General features: G+C 39.1%; 1 protein-coding gene across 4 annotated transcripts in view; it reads left to right on the plus strand.

The window, feature by feature from the left end:
- Window positions 1-1,260: 1,260 nt before the first annotated feature.
- The window catches only part of ATP10D (ATPase phospholipid transporting 10D (putative)), a 37,691-nt gene continuing 18,835 nt past the window's right edge, over window positions 1,261-20,116 (plus strand). Inside the window, exons 1-10 of one of the 4 annotated variants that reach the window (XM_030948172.1) lie at window positions 1,287-1,318; window positions 2,072-2,251; window positions 9,774-10,079; window positions 10,847-11,041; window positions 12,004-12,208; window positions 15,088-15,173; window positions 16,299-16,405; window positions 17,156-17,287; window positions 18,117-18,244; window positions 18,389-18,641. In XM_030948172.1, the coding sequence (XP_030804032.1) occupies window positions 9,814-10,079; window positions 10,847-11,041; window positions 12,004-12,208; window positions 15,088-15,173; window positions 16,299-16,405; window positions 17,156-17,287; window positions 18,117-18,244; window positions 18,389-18,641 (1,372 nt within the window). In that variant the 5' untranslated portion in view covers window positions 1,287-1,318; window positions 2,072-2,251; window positions 9,774-9,813. Of the gene's footprint in view, window positions 1,319-2,071; window positions 2,252-9,773; window positions 10,080-10,846; window positions 11,042-12,003; window positions 12,209-15,087; window positions 15,174-16,298; window positions 16,406-17,155; window positions 17,288-18,116; window positions 18,245-18,388; window positions 18,642-20,116 lie in introns of all 4 variants that reach the window. The other 3 variants (XM_030948174.1, XM_030948173.1, XM_030948175.1) reach the window with 3 other exon arrangements.

The following is a 20,116-nucleotide window of genomic DNA, read 5'->3' on the forward strand; positions in this document are numbered from 1 at the left end:
ATCAATGTTAACTGATTAAATCACTTTAAAGTAACCAGGTTTTGGCAAAGCCTACTAGCACCTTGTGTCTTGCAGCAGTTTGCTATGCCCTTCCCAGATCTGATTCCTCTTCCCTACAGCACCTGAGCCAGCCAAGGAGGTAGATCCTGCAAAGAAATAGAGCTCTACATCTTTTTCTGCCAAGAACCTATGTCATTAAACGGCAGTAGTTACAGACTTTCTTCATGTAGAATTTTTATTCCGTCTGACATGCCAATGTGTTTTGAAATTTCCACCAGCCACATGGGCACCCCAAAGAACAGACCATCAGCAGCTGTTCACCGAATGTACCCAAATTGTTTACAGTGTGTGGTCAGGGGTGCAGGACATGCTAGAATGTGGGAAACAGTGGAAAACAACACCATGCACATAGATGGGAAGGAGAGCACAACCAAGCACCCCTGCTCAGCACAGCCCTCCCAGCTCTCTGTAAGGAATTAATTGTTGACCCTGAACAAGTACTGGGAACCCCAGTCTATTTCAATGGGGACCAAGAGATCTGCAAATAACATTTCCTGGTGGATTTTTTTCTTCTTCTTTCTTTTTCAGCAAAAGAGGGTCTTGACTCAGGAATCCTCTCCCTTTCATGTAAACGGCCATGTGATTTCATTGTAAGAGTCAGCCTCCAAGAGTGCCCTGGAAGACTGGAAGATCAAAAAGGACAATGTAGGACTTCACAAGGGTTATTGATGAAAAAACTCACTGAGGTTCCTGATAGCAGTGATTTGTTTAAGGCAATTTGGGCAGATTCTCAATAGCCAGAGGCTTACTTCCTAAAAAACAAGAGGAAGTGTTTGCTAACCTTGATTAGCCCAGTGGCTAGAAAATTTATACTTAGATAGGCCAAGCTGCCTTCAGTGTTGTAAATGACTGCAAAAAAGTAAGAACATCAGTCCCCTACGAGCTGGCAAGGGTGTCAGGTTCTGTAACAGTCATACTCCTGCCCCAAACTCCACCTGCCGAGGCCTTAAGGCAAAGGAAAAACAAACCTTTCAACAATAACTAACTAAGCCTCATGGGCTCTACGGCAGAGAGCAAAGCTCCCTCACCCAGGGAGCCGCTTTTGGAAGGGCCCCCGGCCGCAGCTCGGGCCGGCGGTCCCGCCTCAGCCACTGCTCGGCGGAGAAGGATCACAAGGGGAAAGGGGCGAAAGGAACGCGCGGCCGAAGGCTGCGGTGGGCGGCGGAGGGGCGGAGGCGGGCGGGGCGCCGGGCCGGGCAGCACCGGCGGGGCGGGGCGGGTGCGCGGCCCTTCCCCGGGGATGTGCGCGGCGCCGTCGGTAAGTCCGGAGCGGTTTCAGGGGGCAGCTCGCCCGTGGGGCCGGGTGCGAGGATGGTGGTGCGGGAGGACAGCGGTGCAGGGCCCCGGGGCCGAGACGAGGCGGGGGAAACGCGGGAGCAGCGAGCGCGGGGGAGCTCCCCTCAGCCCGGTCCGGAGAGCGCTGCCGGCACCGGAACGGCCCCGAGAAACTCGGCCGTGGAAAAGGACGATTTGTGGGTTTATGTTTTTAAATGTCCCCGGGACCACCAGCGACCTCCGCACCCCCGCCACTTCGTATGTTCGTCTCCTCGACTTTGACTCCAGAAACAAAAGCCTTTGTTTTAATAGTTCGCGGTGGTGACTGAGGTGTCAGCTTTTTGCTACTTCACAGAGTCATAGCAGGGAAGTAGACCGCAGTCCATATAAATCGCAGGGAAATTCCTGAAACTCCAGGAGAGTACGCAGGGGTGCATAGTGCACATGTTCACCCACTCACAGGATTGGATCACAGCAGTCGTTACTGGACTGAATTATGGAAAGTATTCACAAAGATGGGAAAGAATAATCCAAGTTCATATCAGAAAGACAGCTACTGAAGAAAAATGTACTTCTAATATCAAAATTACTATTTTTTAATACTTGCAAAGCAATACTTACAGGGTATTTGTGTCTCCCCAATGACCATAGTGCTGACAAACCTCTTATTTAAAAACATACTTATTTTCATATCATCACCAGAAGTTAACAGAATTGTTATTATTCTTGTTTTCAGTAGTGGTGGTTTCCAGCAGAGAGGGCACTGGGTGGTTTACCTAGGATTGGAGTGGAATTGAATTCACTTTGCTCTTCTGTGTGACTCCAAAGCTGGTCTGAAGCCAGTCCTTGGGACAGAATTTTTACAGTCAGTGCATGGGCACTTACTGTTTACAGGAGCAAAACGTAGGACTGACAGGTGAGGATTACATTCTCTTGTTAATTGCCACTGCCCTGGATCATCTGAATGCCAAAGGCAACAACCAGAACTGATACATGTTTTTAATGAAAACTAGACTGAAACTGGGGCCAAGTACTCTACATGAGTACTCAAAGATACTCTCTAATCAGACATTCCTGTCCCATCTTGCTTGTGCCAACGTGAGTGCTTTCACAGCTGCAACAATGGATTGGAAAATCCAGTGGTGTTATTGTCTTTGAGTTAGTAAAAGGTCTTGCAGATCAGTGAGAACCAGGTTCAGTAAGTACCAGACTCGTTATGAAGGAGTTGACTAAGCCAGGAGTTGAAGGCAGAAGTGAGCACAGTTCTTTTCAGTGTTAACTTTTAACTCAGTTCAGCTGCTCACAGCAGTGATTATCTAGTGTCTTAGATGGTTTTGGGGTTACTAGGGTCAGAATTTCAGCATTAACTCATTGCATATTTTGTTTTTAGGCTTCTATATATTTTGGCTTCATTTTTATTAATAAAAACTTTAAAGGTACACATCTGTAGTTGAGCCCTCAATTGCTGTAGGTTACTTCTCACTTTCAGGTTTGAAATAACATCTCAAGAATATGTTTTAAAGCCTTACAGGAAGTCTCTAGTGGTTAAAGTGGATTCACAGGTTATTCCTGTCAATATATCCCCAAGCAGTAGGCAGATTTTATCGCTCTGTGGCGTATTTGGTTGTCTTCCTGAGGCTGTACAAGAGTTGGTTTTGTCAAAAATTCGCTAACCCTGGAGCATTAGACCAGAAAGCCTCAGTGGATGCCCTGGGAATTCATGGAACTTTTGGGTAGCTGATAATGTAGATGAAAACCACATTCTTCTGCATTACATGAACACCCGTATAAATTTTTAATATGGTCCACACCTTAGTCTTACTGTGAAATTCATGTGAATTTCACACATAGCAAAGCATCTGTGGTGACTGTATGCTGTCTGAGCTAAAGATATACCTGTGTGGAAAGACAATCATAAAAAAGACTCAAACTGCAAGGTTTTGGTTTACAGTTTTGAGACCAATGTAGCACATGAGAACATAGCATAAAGCAGAACTCTTCTGATGGAGAAAAGGATGTAAAATATTTTCACAGACGATCACTCTCCAGCAGCCTTCAGTTTTATTTTGGAATTATTTCATCTGAAATTTAAATCTAAAATTTGGTAGTGTATGGTTTGGTTGTGTCTGTAGATACAACATCTGATTAGCATCCTAAATAACTTTTCCCAAGATGAAGGAGATTTTCTGCTTTTTTATACTGCTCCCACACTGTAGTATGTTAACCAGTATTACTGCAAGGTTTACTATTAAATTATCTTGCATCCATCCTTGTGTGCCTTGGCACTTCTTGGGTTTTAATACATCCTGCTGGTTGTTTTTAATTTGTGAAAAGCTGTTGATGGCTGGCTTAACATACTCATAACCAAGAAATTTCCTAAGATTCAAGGCTTTTTAAGGCTTGCAAGGTTTCAGTGTTGCCTATGCTAAATTAGACTTTGTAGGTAGGAGGAGTGCATAGTGAAATAGTGCCCCAGCAATTGATTGTTTATACTAACATCTGCCTTCCACTCTTAATTCAAGAGTTCTTACATCTCTTTTATAAATTTATCTCAGAATATATGGTTTCAAATGACTACATAATTTTCTCATTTTGAAGTTTTGATTCCTGCAGGTTTTTGGCTATTTGTCGCATAAATTGACAGCAAAAGTCTCTTATCCAGATCTATTTGGCATATTAGAATGTCTCAACAGATTTCCTATTGGCTTAAAAATGTGTGACAAATTTTTGAAATATCATGATACAGGGAAAGCAGCAAACCTTAGGAGAAAAGATTCATTCTTCAGAGTGTAAATTAATCTTCAGGCCCTGGTTCCCTGAAATGTCTTCATTTTCTGCTAGCCTTCTGAGTTTTATAAGATGATTAAGAGGAGTTTTTAACATTTAACCTGTATATTTCTGTCAGTGTAGTGACGAAAGTGCTAGTGTAGTGTAGTGAACCTGTGCAGTAACACTTGCTAAGAGGTTTAAATGGGACTGTTGTATGGACTGGGGATGATCCACTCTTCTCCGTTGCGTAGTGTGACTTCCATCTAGGAATAGCGTTTTTTATGTTCCCTAGTCACCCACAACCTCCTAAGGGGAAGATTCATTGTCTGAGTTGCTTCCCTTTTAGATGCTGTAGAAAATTTTCAGGTAAGATAATAAATGTTGTTTATTGCATTTCTGTTTGCCAACAATTGATGTTTTACTTCCTACTGGAAACTAGCCCAGATGAAGGCCTACTGCACACTGCCTGGGAAGCAACAGGATAGACACGCACCGTGAGCATGCATGTGTCAAAGGTCTGGGGTGGGGAACATTCTTGTGAAATAGGTCATTTACCAAGTGCATTTAACAAAGAATTTTCTGAAAGAAAAATGAGGACTAATTATTTGGAGATCACAGCAAAAGAGAAGGATGTTGTCAGAAGGGTGGAAGTGGTTAGGAGAAGCCAGGGTAAATGGTAAGGCACTTCACGTGACATGTGAGCAAATGACCACAACGTAATAGTAAGGTGCACTTCCAGAGCAGGATAAACATAGGCTAAATTATCTACACATCTGTTTTGCTGATGATCTTAAGAAATTATCTAGTGTGAGAGAGATCAGGGATTGCTCAGTGACTTGCCAAAGGCTACCAATAATATAACTGGAACTAAGGAATTTTTAGTGTCAGCTCCATCCCCCACCAGGAAAGCTGTGAATAAAGCGTTGCATGCAGATATGCAGGGGATACTTCACAGAATTGGAAGCTGACAGAATTTACAAAAGACGGTGGAAGGGAAGTGACAGGAAAAGAAAACAACTTGTAGACATGAAATACACCTACAAGAGAATGCCTACGTGGGGCCTTATCATTCAAGGCCCTTCTTCCAGGGTACAGACTTTAAAAGTAGGGGTTTTCGCAGCATTACCACTAGCAGAGAGGTCTCAAAGTCTGTTTTTGTTGTGATACAGGATGGAGAGTGTATAGTGTTGATCTGTCCTGTGGTAAAAATGATGCTGTTGTGCCTTGCTTTAACAAAGGTATGACAGCCAGCTATTTCCTGTTAACCATATCTCATCCCTCCAGTTTTCCATATCTCAAAGTGCATTATAGGAAGAGGGAAGGATCAGAGCACCTGAAAGAATTGGTGTAGAAAAAAGCAAGAAAGCAAATAAATCCAGTGTCATGTAATTCCCTTCCACATTTCATCATTGTCATTATGTTAGTAAGCTTACTACAAGAACTTCTGTTTTTGAGTGTAAGACATACCTGAAATGCCTCTATATCAGCTGTTTCCATTTAGCAAGATCAAGAGTGTTTATTTGAACAGTGTATAGGGTGAAAATAAAGACAGGCTAGCTTGTGTGAGGCTGTCCTCAAAACTTAGCAGGTGATCATTTAGGCTTCCTGTTTTCAAATGCATGAACATTATTCCTGGGGGTTTTAAACATAAACATATTTTTTAGAAATTAGTAATTGTTTAGAAATTACTTCTGAAAATAGTGCTTCAGAGTAACTCATCTTGTAGATCATTTGCCAATGTTTCAAGAAATATCTGCTGTTTTGTATTTCTACTTCAAGTTCACATTAGCTGGGGAACTCAAAACTTGGCTATGAAAAATAACATGACAAGAGGGTCAAATAATGTTTTAAGGGAATTAATTTCTCAGAAAAAATGTTTTAAATAGCTTTTATTTGATATTTGGTGACTTAATCCTCTGAAATGTCTAACATGAATTTGATGAAACTACTGACCGCAGAAAATGTGTTCAATAATTTATGAACCAAACTTATTGAGGAAGAATAAAATTACTCAAAATTGAGTTAAGAAATGCAAAAGAGATTTCTGAAGTTTGAAACATCAAAAGTGCTATTTTAAATGCTGATGCAAATTATTTGGAAAAAAATAATTTGCAAAATAGTAGCTCAGTCAAATCCCAGGTGAGTCAGAGGACATTTTTTCCCCAGGATGTCTTAATTGTCTGATTCACCTCTCTGATCATAGGAAATTATTTGTTATTTCTCATACAATGTTTCTAATGCTGTGGGTTTGTAGTTATTTCTCATCCCTACAATCTTCAGTTTTCTTAGACATAGTAACATTAGAATATTGGAGATACTGACAAAAACATGCCATGCACATAACTGAATCTGATGTTTCCTGTTCCTTTTTAAGCTCTGCTTCCCTGAGGAAGGGTGGGGCAGAAGTTTTGGAGCTGTGTTAGGAGTCAGAGAGGATATGTATGTGGTGAGGGGTGACTGCTCTTCAGCAGCATTGCATATGCAGTTTAAACTATTAGCTCCTCATCCAGTGGTAAGGAATTCCTTAACATGCTGTCATATTAAAATGTCCAGTGCTCTTCCTCCCCGCTTTTCCAACTGCTTTATTTTGTATAAATAGTGGTCACTGGGTATCAAATGCTAGAAAAGATAATAGATTATGTAAACCAAAAATACTTGGAGTTTAGAAGGTTTTGAAATGTATAAGGTGAATTTTAGCTATATCGGTTGTTTTGCTTATATAATTTTTGATGAATGAACAGGATCTCCTGTTTAAGCTTTTGCATTTCCATTAGCCCTGGGAAATCAAGAAAGAGTTCTTTCCTTCCTTTTTCATCAGTATCAGATGTTTGTTTGCTTGGTCTTATGAAAACAAACATGATTTTCACTACAAATGTAACCTGCTCTCAGATATCTGGCTGGTAGTATCTTGGGAAATTTCCTGGCATTTACTTACTTAAGTTTGCTCCTAGGTCATTGTACACTGTAACAGTGTGTAGAGATATGTCAAATTATTTGGCACAAGTGTGGCTAATTGACACACCCTGTATGATTCATGCTGAAGATGAAAGCTTGAAGGAGTCTGATAAATTTAACAGAAGAAATTGTGGTAAAACTCTCCCTGATAATCCAGCATATTTTTAGTTAAAGCAAACATTTATTTGAAAAGGCCTTCCATTGTACAAAATCTGTTTTACAATTATTGATTTGTCACAGCAGAGACAGTTAAGGAGAATTTTTATTTCTTCAAAATGGCCAAGCCTTAAGGATGCCATCCAAAATCCAGAAGTTTGGGGTTTTTTTAATCGCTGAACTGCTGAAATTTGTGATTGCAGGAAAAACACCCAACCTACCTCTTCAGCCAGTCATCTTTTAAAAATCTTTAATTTCCAGTACTTTGTTTTTTAATTCAGTCCTGACTTTTGTAGATGAGTCTGTGTTAATTTGGGGGTTTGGGAGCTCTAGGTTTATTGAAAGTCATGTGTGGACTCCACTAGCAGTACGTTCTGCAGTCCCTAAACATTTTTGAAGACCTTTCAATCTTTAACTTGTTCTCAGGCTCAGTGTAAATTTACTGAAGCATCTCTTTCACGTGTGTACAAATCAGTGTTCGTATGTAAGACTGTATGGTAGCCATACATTTAATGTGATTCATTGGTGTGAAGTAGCTGCTCTAAATGTGAGTTCCCATTTCTGGAGGAAGGGCTGACCCTGACTAAAATGGGATAGTAACCTCTATGCAGAGGGCAGTCCCTCTGGGAACTGTCTCCCAGGCAGTAGGATTAGAGAAGCAAAGATAGAAGATGCCACATTCTGTGAAAATAAGAGGATGCCATGTATTTTAAAAAATCTTCACAACTTCTTCTTTCTTGCTTCTTCTAGAAGTCCCAGACATAGCTGCATTCCCTTGCAGCCTTTGGTAGTCTGATGATTACTGGGACCCAAGGTTTAGGACTGAGGAAAAAAGGAAAGCCATTTCCTCAGACTGGTCCCTCATGATGTCTGGGGAAGCACTGCAGAAGGGCCTTGGAAGCACAGCAGGGTACTGCCAGGGGATGCTGAGAGGAGATGCTATATGGAGATTTTGGTAGTTTTTTCCTCTCCTTCATGTGCAAGTCATGGTTTCTAAAGAACACAATTTTCATGTACGTAGTTACAGTCTTCCAAGACACCATGACAGTCAATAGCTACCACATCTAATGGTGATAGGACAAAAATGTCCCATCTTAATTTGATGAGATGAAGAGGCTGGATAAGCATTAGAGAAAAGCTTTCTAGCTATGATACAGACATCCTGGCTTTTTAGGAAGTTTGAAGAATCTCCTTTTTCAGAACAGAATGAGTTGATGTGGAGATATGAATAGTACCCAATTTTTAGAGGACCTGGTGAGGGCATTGTGCTCATGTGTCAAGAATTCTGACGTTGTAATAGAAGAATCAAGGAAGATATGTAAAGAAGATAGTCTGGATAAAATAGTCAAGTTGATAGTTTGGAAAATTACTATCTAGAGCAACATTTTGGAGGAATCTGAGCAGGACAGAGTGGCATTTGTCAGTAGAAGAGAAAGATACCACATGAACAGAAGCTTGAATTGATTGAAACCAAAGTCAGGATTAGTTTGATAACCACACAGGAGAGTCTGTTGTAAAGAGATTTCCTTTAGGATGATCCAGCAATTTTTGGAAGCAACTTTTGTGTGGGAATTTAGAAAGAGGCTTTATTCAAAAATTTTGCTAGAATCTATGCAGGTAGTAAGATACCAGATGGAAGGAACATAACCCAAAGCGAGAAGTACTGATGATTTTGGGCTCATGCAATTTATAATTTTAAACAAATATACAATGAACTGTTACATGGAAGAAGTAATACTAGAAATGTAGCAACCATTAGTTAAAACTTACAAATTGTAAAAAACTTTGTTATAAAAAGCAGCACTTCTGAGCTTCTACTAAAGCATGGTTTCTGCAAGAGGCCTTTTCTGACTGCATTGGGTGATTTGATAAAGTGAGCAACACATATAGGTATGAGTATCACCTGTAGCTATGAACTTTGGCTCTCTGTAGGAAAACAAATTCCTGAGTAGAATGCTGGAGCTTAGCTAGGTGGATAAAGGAGAAGCATTGGCATAAAATTTATTAATCCTCTGTCAGTTGTTAAAAGTTCTCAAACCTCTTTAATTCACTGGAAGAAGTTTGGTTGATAATAGCTACTTAGTGCCTTTCACTGGCAGGTCCTCACTTTGTGTCTAAGGCTGTATTCAGATGCATATTACTAGATTGTTGACTTCTGAGTTTAAGAAGGTTTGTTAACCATCAGCATGGACTGCAGCGTCTGAGATGAGGATTCCTTTCAAAATGCTGTTCTCTGCAGAATTAGCAGCTTTTCTGCCTTTCTGCACCACGCTGCAGCATGAAAAACTGGTGGGTGGACTGCTATTACAAAAATATTGTGCATTTTAAACAGAGTAATCAAATTATAGAATCCTGAAAGGTTTGATGAAATTCAGAAAAATTCAATTCAATCTTTGAAGCAGAAGTTCCTGACCTTACATAACCTATTAACAGTCTGGGTTGGGGTTATTATAAAAATTCCTTTTTTCCGTAGGCTTATTCAAAACTGTAGCTGTGACTTTTTTTTGAAAGCTGTTACATAATTGTTGTGTAACTTGCTGTATTTTCAAACACTTCAGACAGATGACTCTCCTTGGGCTGTAAAGTGTTGCAGGTGCAATGGCAGATCCCATCCGCTGGGCCCGATACCGCTGGCAGCGACTGATATCAACAGAGGGCAGAGAATGCAGCAGCAACAATTCAAGTAGCAAGTGCTATCAATCATCAAAAACTACTGGCAAACATAGGATAGTGATACCCTGTTTGGGACATTTTAAAGAAGAGTATGAAAAAGTATCAAAACTGTACATGAACAACAAAATACGGACTACTAGGTATACTTTGTTGAATTTTTTACCACGGAATTTATTTGAACAATTTCACAGGTAAGGAACTCCTTTTTGACTGTGGTAATTCTGCTGGAGCTGAATCCTTGTATTTAAACATTTGTGTGTGTTACTATATATTAAAAAAATTATTCCTCCTGCTGACCTATCGCTTCTAAAATGACACATGTTATATGGTCAGAGTTTCTTGAGTATCATCATTGTTGAGCTGATCTTTTTCTCCTTAGCTTATGTTCTTTCTACTTATTCTGTTCTTTGGACTATGGAACTGTTCCTTGCTCTTGGAGCACTGCCACACACCAATCAACAGTGGGATTTTCAGCTTATTTCCTGCAATTGTCTATTTGCTTCCCTCGTGTCTTTCTGTCTTGCCAATTTTTTTCATCTTCCTTCTGCTTGGAGAACTGCGGATTTGCCAAGCTACACAAGGAGGTTACAGGACAGCTCCCTTTTTAAAACATGTCATCTTCCCTAAGAGATGATAAAATTGAGTTTAAAGGAACTGGAAATTTGAGAGTGCAAAATTCATCAGTGCCTCACTCTGGAAAACATGTGCCTGGATGACAGTTTTGAAAATACAGAATTCTTGGTTTCTGCATTACCTGGTCATGTATGTTAAGCAGCTGTGTTGCTAAGTAGTCTATTGACTGGATAGTGAAAACAGAGTTTGGGATAGTTATTCCTTAAATTGTGGGTGAAGAAAAGATAAATTACTGATAACTTAAATGTCTGTATAGCATGGAGTGGGGAAATGAAGATCATTGCCTGCTAGCACAGTTGAACCCTGTGTTTTCTCTTTGTTTCAGAGTTGCCAATTTATATTTCCTATTTCTGGTTATCCTAAATTGGGTTCCTCTAGTTGAAGCTTTCCAAAAAGAAATTACAATGCTACCTCTGATAGGGGTTCTGACAATTATTGCAGTGAAGGATGGTCTGGAAGATTACTCAAGGTACAAAATGGATAAACAGATAAACAACTTAGTAACCAAAGTATACAGCAGGTAAGAAACAAGAGTGTGGTTTATTGTTATTATTTGATTGTGACTATTATATGACAGAGTTGGTAATAACTCTTTTGCTTACCTTCTGGATACTTACAGAAGCATAAAATAATGTAATTTGGAAACGGTCTCTGAAGTAATTTAGTCTTAACCCCCTGCTCAAGCAGGGCTGTTTAGAGGAATTCACTCAGGAACTAGTTGTGACTCGATCACCAGTTTTGTTAAATGCTTATCATATTAGTGTAAAATCTGGGAAAAATATTCTGCTTTGAGGCAAATGAGTTCATGCATGTATTTGTACTGTATTAACCAAGTTACTTTGATTAGTTAAGCATTGTTAAACATACCATTTGTTTTGAGAGGTATATTTTTAATTCTTCTAAAATAGTTTAATGGAAATTGAAAGGCTGCTAGTTTATCATCACTCATTAATGGCATCATGTCGTATTCATAGTGTGATGCCATTTCCCCAGAGAGAACAAGATGGTTTTCTACTTGGGTGCATCACACAGTTCATTCAGTATGAGTGTTAACATCTGTATTCCACCGTGCAGGACTGCACTGTTACACGCTGTGGGTGCAAGTCAGGCAGGGCGTCTGCTAGTGGTGAGTCTGCTAGGCAGTTATTATTATGGATGATAAAAAGACAGGAATGCATCATATTCTAAATTAACCATCAAAAAGCTTCTCTAAGAATATACCAGTGCTGCCCACATAATTGTTTTTTCTTTTATACCTGTCGTAAAAGGATATTCCAAGATGTAAAATACAAAGATGAAGGAAGTATAATAAATGGGGTTCTTTTCTTTTTTGCATGCTCTGTTTCCATGTGGGAAAGGAAGTATTTTGGAAAATGTCACTTTTTATATGTTGTAGTAGCCATCACAAATAGCACCTGTAGGTTTTTTTCAGTTTCAGCTTATGCATTTGTAAAAAAACCATTGTTCTTCTGTGTATACCAGGAAAGAGAAGAAATACAGAGATGAGTGCTGGAAGAATGTCAATGTTGGGGACTTTGTCCGGCTTTCCCGCAATGAAATCATTCCTGCTGACATGGTGCTGTTATATTCTAGTGACCCAGATGGGATCTGTTATATTGAAACTGCAGGCCTCGATGGAGAAACCAATCTAAAGCAGAGACAGGTGGTGAGAGGATATTCAGAGCAGGTAAAAATTGTACTTTTCTAGTGGTGTCAGAAAGCTAACATGACAGGTGGATTGTGTGGTTTCTGAATGTACAGCCATGTTCTATTTCACAGACCTTGAGTTCACCTCCAGCTGAGCTCCAGCCTGGGAATTTGTCCTTATAAACTCAGGCTGAGTAAAACTGGCAGTGCCGTGTAAGGGGTTGACTGTCTGATCTCTCCAACTTTTTAACCTCAGAAGAAAAGGAATAAACACCAAATTAAAGAACATATGAATACAAGAATTACAGAGTCTTAATCTATTTCCAAGGTTGTTATGTCCTGCTTCTTTGTGGCTGAGCAAGTAGAAACATGATGAAAAAGTTTACCAATGGGGCACCTGTTGATGCACATGGGATTCCTTTAAGAGAAGGCATGGCAAAATGAAAGCAAGAGGCAGGAGCTGAAACTCTCATAGTGATTTTTGTATTATTTTTTCAATGCTTAAATGACAACAGGAGAGAAATGGGGAAAGTAACTTGAGGCTTCTTAAATTGCAATGGGTAATGAAACATAGAACATTGTCTCCAACCATCTTGGCATTCAAAGAGAAATACACAAAACAGAAGAGGACCAACTTCCTGAGGATGATGAACAATTTGTGAACAAACTGACATTACTCTGCTGATTTCAAGATACTAAAATGTTGCTCTTAGGAAGTGTTTAATCTCCTTTTCCTTCTACCCCTCATGTGGTTAGCTGAATCACATACAGGTTCAGGGGGGTGAAGAAGCTGATATGCCATTAGCACTAAAACACTGTGAACAGCAAATATTTCCTATTAGACTATAAGAGATAGCAAAGAACTGCAGCAGTTGGTTCCCTCTCAGCCTGCATGGTCAGTGACTGAATCCAGCCCTGGCTGCAGCATCCTCAAAGCTAGTGGCAAGTGCTGTTCTTTTCTTCTGGGAAGCCTAAGCCAAGCTGATCAAAGGCATTCCTAGCTCTCCTCTTCCACCTTAGCCATACACCCACTCCATTCCCATGCTATGTTATCAAATGGTGCATGTGTCAGGAACACAGCACAGCCACAGCAAGTGGGCTTGGCCCTGGGAATCCGCATCTCCCCATTCAGTGAGTGTCTGATGCCTGTCATTCCCAGCTCCCTTACTCAGTTTCCATCTTTATTGTCTCCCTTCTTTAGGGACCTTTACACAAAATCCAAGTACTTCTAATTCTGCCAAAATTTAAGTCTTCTCTTTTGTGCCAGGAAACGTAGAAAAACTTCTCAAGAAATAACGTACAAAGGCTACTACTCTCAGTATTTGCTTTGCTAAAATTACAATTATAATGAAAAAATATAGAAAATAAACTTAAAATCCAGGAAGATCTGAATGTCCGTATCAAGACACCTGCATTTGGACATAGTTTTTGTAACCTCTGTTTTATGTTGGCAGAGTGTAGATAGCTGTGTCCACTACAGATTACACCCAGAGTTTCAGTGCTTGCTGTTTCAAGGTACATTACAGGAAGCTCCATCAGCAATATATATTTAGATGTTTCCAGACAGCAGGAGAAAAGAATTGACTGCTTTGGCTATTTCACTTTGAGAGTAGTTCTTCTTTGGGTAATCAGTGTACAGTGAAAAATTCTTGCAAAGCATCAGTCAAGTATTCTGTCTAACATTTTACAGAAATGTTGTACCTCCTATGCAAATCAACATGAGAAGGGCTACTAGGGAGACAGGTCTTTCACAGTTAACTAAGTTTGCACAGAGACTGAATGTAACTGTGTCAAAGGCTGTGTTCATATTGACTTCAGGTTGATGCAGTGCAACAAATCAATATAGCAAAACATAACAAAAAATAATTTAAATCAAGCTAACAAAGTACTTGTAACAATATGACATCTTCTGAGTTTTAAATTCTACTTACAAGATTGTGTTTTAGGCTCACAGTTGCTATTCTGCCAATGTGAAGTCATCCAGTTGATGGAGTACAGCCTTCTCAGAGACTTGTAATTATGTTGAAGATATATTCAGTAACACCTGTGAATTAGAGAATTATGCTTGGGAGTTTGAAACCTTAAATTGGTCATTGGGGTTTTTTTTAAAGAGTAGAACAAACGACTTTACAAAGAGTTAGTGGCAGGTACTCAGTTTGGAAATGACTCTGTTATACCAGAGGCAAGCCTGTGTTATACTAGAGACTAGAAGCATATTCATATGCCATTAATTGCAATAAAATCACAATAGCAGGTAATTCCATAGATAAGGCCTTTTGGTTTTTCTCTTACTTCTGGTCATGTTTTATTCTCATTAATACGGGAGATTTGGTTCACTTGACTTTTCACTGAAATGCTCACCTGCTTTTCGTTTGCAATATGTAGTTCTGGTCTTTCATGACAGCCCTTTCTTTGGTAGTTGTAAGTCTCAAACACCATTGCAAAGTTCTACCTGCTTGCTTTGTGTTAGCACGGAAACCATCCTGGTCATGGTGTTGGGAAAAAAATTCTGTTTGCAAGAAATTGTGCTTGCAGAGAAGACAGTGTCTCTTCTTTCTGTTTTTTCATTATCATACAATGAGAAAAATCTATGGGAAATCTCTGCCTTTCAGATATTTTTACTGCTTTTGTGGTTTTTTCTTCCTCCTCATCCTTCCACCCATTTTTTTACTCTCCAGTGTTCTCAAAATATCAGCAATTCAAGTGATACTTGACAGTGTTTAATATTTACTAGGAAGTCCTGTGGTGTGTAAATCTGATTTATACTGAGTGGGAGACCATCAACACCATCAGCAACCTACAGATTAGAGGCTAAATTGTTAGATAGTACTATCTGAACCTCTAAATTTACAATGTTTTTAGGTTCCACACATTTTGTCTGAGTTCTCTGGGTTTTTTTTTCCCTTCTCATGGCTTTAGGTCTCTGAAATTGATCCAGAAGAATTTTCCAGTAGAATAGAGTGTGAAAGTCCTAACAATGACCTCAATCGTTTCCGAGGCTTTGTGTAAGTAGGCTTGCTGGCTCTTTAAACTATTGTCATTTGCTTTGGCATTCTTACTAATTTTAGGAGATCTTGTAATTTTTACTTTAAGAAGTAATGATATGGATAGAGGTCAGTTTGCACCACTGTGTTTCTGAGTGCAGCACAACAGACAGCTCCAGAAGGGTTTTCTGAGCAGCAGATGGGGCACTGATGCTTTTTATTTTGTATTAAATATTTTCAACATCTTAGTTCAGGTTGTTTTGCAGACTTCATACTTGAAATAGCTGTTTTAAATCTGCTCTTCATAATATATGGTATCTATAGTATTTGGTCTGGACCACAGCCTGACTGGGCAAGCTGCATTGCTTAGAATTAGAAATCGGAAGGACTGGCTTCCTTTCCTACTCTGATTTCTTTTGTGTAACCTTGAGTCAATTGATCAAACTCCTTTTGACCGGTGTGTCTATCTCTGTCTTTTCTTCAGGGTGGGTTTATGAGTTTTCTTCGTGGTTAGGGTTGGAAGGGACATTAAGGTACTAGATGATCATTAAGGTTCCTTCCAACCCCAGCCATTCTATGATTCTGTGATACTTACATGTTTCTGACTTTCTATAGATAATAGGAAAACAAACTACTTTTTTATGCAGTGACCTGTTTTCAGGTTTTGAGAGTTAGAATGTGTTTATTCTTCCCTTTGCACACTGACACATTAGATATTTGGGAATAAAAATAAATACATATAAATCTTAGTGTCTGAGGAAGCACCTTCACAAAGAGTGGGCCTAGCTACACTGGAAGCATACCACAGGAGTGACAATGCTCACAGTAAATTTATGATGAGATTTACTATTTTTTTCAAATATTTTCTGATGCTGATAATCCAAATAGGTTAGGGTATTAGATTTCCAGTATTTGTTCTGTTCAGTAGTGTTGCCTGCTTCTCATATAACAGATGGCAAATGCTCAGATTTTAAAGGGTGATCTGCTTTCCTCTTACTCCATTCATATGAAAAGTCCAATCAGACATGTTGGGATGGCATTCAGTGACTTGCAGCTTCTTTGGGAAATCTGTTCCTAATGGTTTTGCAAAGCCTGGTTGGTAATTGCTGGATTCCTACAGCTGACATGAGGTGCTTTTCTTTGCAGTGAGCATTCAAACATGGACCGAGTGGGTCTCAGCAAGGAAAACTTACTGCTCCGAGGATGCACAGTAAGAAACACAGAAGCTGTGGTAGGCATAGTGGTATATGCAGGTTAGTGAACTGCCCTGGCTTTCACAGACTTGCTAACAAGGTGGTTGTGTGCCCCAAGAAACAGTACTGTACAAAGGGGAATTGGGAGAGTAAAAGCCAGAATCCAGCAGAAGGCAGCCATAGCTAGAAATGTTAAGAATGCATATCTGGGTTAAGTTTGTTTCTGTTTTCACAGTAAAAAGCTGATACCCCTGATTATTCCTGGAGGGGCAGATCTGTTGTGTGTGAACAGGTCCTCATCCTCAACTTGTTAGTTGCAATGGTAAACTGAGATTTTGAAATGGATGTGGAAATGTGTGACTTGCTTAGGACTTTTTTCTTAATCAAAACTGAAGCTAGTGCTGTTCTTCTGGTTCTGTTCTACAATTTGTAGAAAGGACAGAGGTTTTTACACGAATCAATATGATGTATCCAGCCAGATAGTTGTAACACAGGTGTAGGATTTTGTAGAAAATGTTGAAATAATGTGGAAGGGTCCAGAATAGTGTTTCTAAAGGAAAGAATATTGGTGACAGTTAATGTAAGCTAATGAAAGTTAACATATACATAACAGATTTTGATTTAACTTGTTCAGGTTTTTTTAGGACAGAATTCATGTATTGTAGGAGAATCTGATTTACTCATATTTATAATGGCTGTTCAAATATTACTTAATAGAAATATTCTGTTTCCCAAAGCTTTAGAAATATAAAGTACTTTGCAGTTGTGATAGCTGTTATTAGAGAATTTTAACCTCCTTTTTGGTTGCAGGTCATGAAACCAAAGCTATGCTGAATAACAGCGGCCCTCATTACAAGCGTAGTAAATTGGAAAGAAAAGTGAACACTGATATTCTGTGGTGTGTTCTGCTCCTACTTTTGATGTGTTTAACTGGTGCAATAGGTAAGTGAGAATCGCTCAGATTCCTGCTGTTTCCCTCTCTCAGTCTACATGGTTAGTGTTCTATTTTGGGGCTGATTGATTTTGTCAGTCTTCATCCAGATGTAATTTCCTGAAAGTTGAGACTTCTGTGAGGTTTAAGTTCATGTTGTCATGTTTGATCTGGAATGTGGTTAAAAAGTGTGTTCCTGATGTGAGGTTTTGGGTCTGCATCCTGTTTCTCCATTTGATTTATCTTTTTTCTAAATAACTTTTCAACAAAACTCCTATTTTCCCTTAGGATTTTTCAGGTATTATGAGATACATGTACACGTTGAGGTGAGAGACCTAGTGTAACTAGAGTTGTATTGACTTGATATTTTAGGGGTTGATTAAATGATTAGCTTGAGTACATCTAAACAGACTAAATTTTCTGACAGATCATAAGGGTGTTTAAAATATGTTAAAATATGTTTAATAAAATGTCTTCAGATTGCACTTAAAAATTATGACATGATAATATGTTCACTAGTAGACTAAAACCTAGACAAGCAAGGATAACAAAGTTAATTGCCAGCAAGTCTTTTGGAGGGAAGAAGCTGTTTGTGAAGTGTAGTTAATGTTTCTTTATTTCTAAGATATGCTGTGTAGATGCTGTTGATAGAAGGCTTGTAAGGTGTTTCTTCATGTATGTATTGATACTTGGGACTCCTGTTGGGAAAAAAACCCAAGATATAAAATTGTGGTTTAAAAGCTTAGAAAGAACTGCAGAGTGTAACAGCTAACATAATAACCCCGAGCTGTGAAACACTTTACATAAAACTGATTGACTTTATTTGTTCTTGTTTTCAAGGTCATGGACTTTGGTTAAGTAGGTATTCAGAAATACCTTTTTTTAACATCCCCAAGCCAGATGGGAAATCGAGTCCTCCAGCATTAGCAGGCTTCTATATGTTCTGGACAATGATAATTTTGTTACAGGTAACTGATCTGCTTTGAACATGGGTCATATTCTCATCTCAGTTGTACCCTTGAAGTAACTCTTCGGCTTCAGTAGAGCTATTTCATGCTTGTAACTGGCCAAAGACCTTGGTTTTATTTAATTCCTGTGTTTTATTTTGGTAGGTCTTGATTCCTGTTTCTCTCTATGTTTCAATTGAAATTGTCAAACTGGGACAAATTTATTTAATACAGAATGACATTGATTTTTACCATGAGAAAACAGACTCAACTATTCAGTGTCGAGCACTAAATATTGCTGAAGACCTTGGACAGATTCAGTATATTTTCTCTGACAAGACTGGAACCCTCACTGAAAATAAGATGGTTTTTCGGAGATGCAGCATTGCAGGACAGGAGTATTGCCATGAGGAAAATGGTAAGACACTCAACCTTTGTTCACCTGGATCATTTTTCCAACATATTTGATACCATGAACTAAATATTCTTTACTTGTTATGGAAGAAATCATGCCTACTCGGTTTTGTTTCTCTCCATAGAATATTCAGAACCCTGAATGTTGGAAAATTGCCTATCTACTCTTTCCTCTCTTTTTTTCCCCTCCAACTAGAGTGCTAATGCTTGCCTAGCATTTTAAGGTTTAAACATTCTGTTGACTGTCCTAGCAGTGTACCACCTTTATGTAGTATATGTTAAGACTCCACTTTGACATAGTTCGGCTCTTGAGGGCATAGTAACCCGAATTAAATGCATGCTTAACAGTATTAATACATTATTTAACAGTAATTTTAAGGTAAAAGTCAATCAGATGTGTGTCCATGTGTGTGTTAATGCTGCAAAGGTAAGTACCTTCATTGAAAATTACTGTTGTATTCTTACTTAGATCTTACACAGATGCTTATTATTAGGCAAAAAATCAAGAAGCAGTGTTAATGAATAGTTGCTGTCTTATTGTCTAAAAGTGTAGGATCTGTCAGTGTGTATTTCATGAGAGCCAACGTGAAATCTTCTGGGAGCTAGGAGAAGATACAGCTCCAGACATGAGAGAAAATTGGGCAGTGACATGAATTATTTAATTAGCCATTTTTTTAATTCAGTAAACCCACAGAGTATTTATTACAGTTACCGTGTGTATGTACTAGTGCCTGCAGGCATTTTGCTGGTGGACAATGCAAATATTCCATATGGGATCAAGGGTGTGGTGCTGATGATGGGTGGACACGTGAGGCACAGCTGTGTAGTAAACCCTCTTTGTGGTTTTCATGGGTTTGCTGCCAGATAGAACTGCTCACAACTACAAGCAAAAGGCACACTCTGCTGGCCACAGCAATGAATCAGTTCAGCCCTTCTTTTGTTGTGTCACAGGACCAGATATTACAGACAAATTTTACAGCAATTGCTGCGCATGTTTTTTCGGAAGTCTTATGATGAGGATTCCCAGATGCTTCTTTGGCATTTTATTTTAATTTCATTTTTGGCATTATATTTTCAGAGCATTTCCTAAATCAAGGAAAACTTTCAGAAAAGAAACCAAAGAGTAGTATGAGTGATGCAACTGTGGCTGATTCAGATCTGAGTGTGCCAGGGAAAGTATGCCTCCACATGCTTCTGCTGGTAGTTCACATAAAGTTATTTTCTAAAATTATTGGTTGGTGATTATGTACATAATTACTTTCTCCTGTACCCTGTCCTTTCCCTGGAGAGTAAACACGCATTTCTTCCTAACAAATTAGAAATTATATGAGCTCTGAAAATCAGTTTGAAAAACATTGGAGGTCCTGTTTTCCAGCCCTGGTTTATATCTGTTTAGATGCATAGAGCTGCTGTTTGCAAGGCTCTTGCTACATATGGTAAGAGTTGCAGTGCAACACAGTACAGTTTTTTACACAGAGA

The sequence above is a fragment of the Camarhynchus parvulus genome, chromosome 4 (genome assembly GCF_901933205.1).
Source record: "Camarhynchus parvulus chromosome 4, STF_HiC, whole genome shotgun sequence".
Lineage (NCBI taxonomy): Eukaryota > Metazoa > Chordata > Aves > Passeriformes > Thraupidae > Camarhynchus > Camarhynchus parvulus.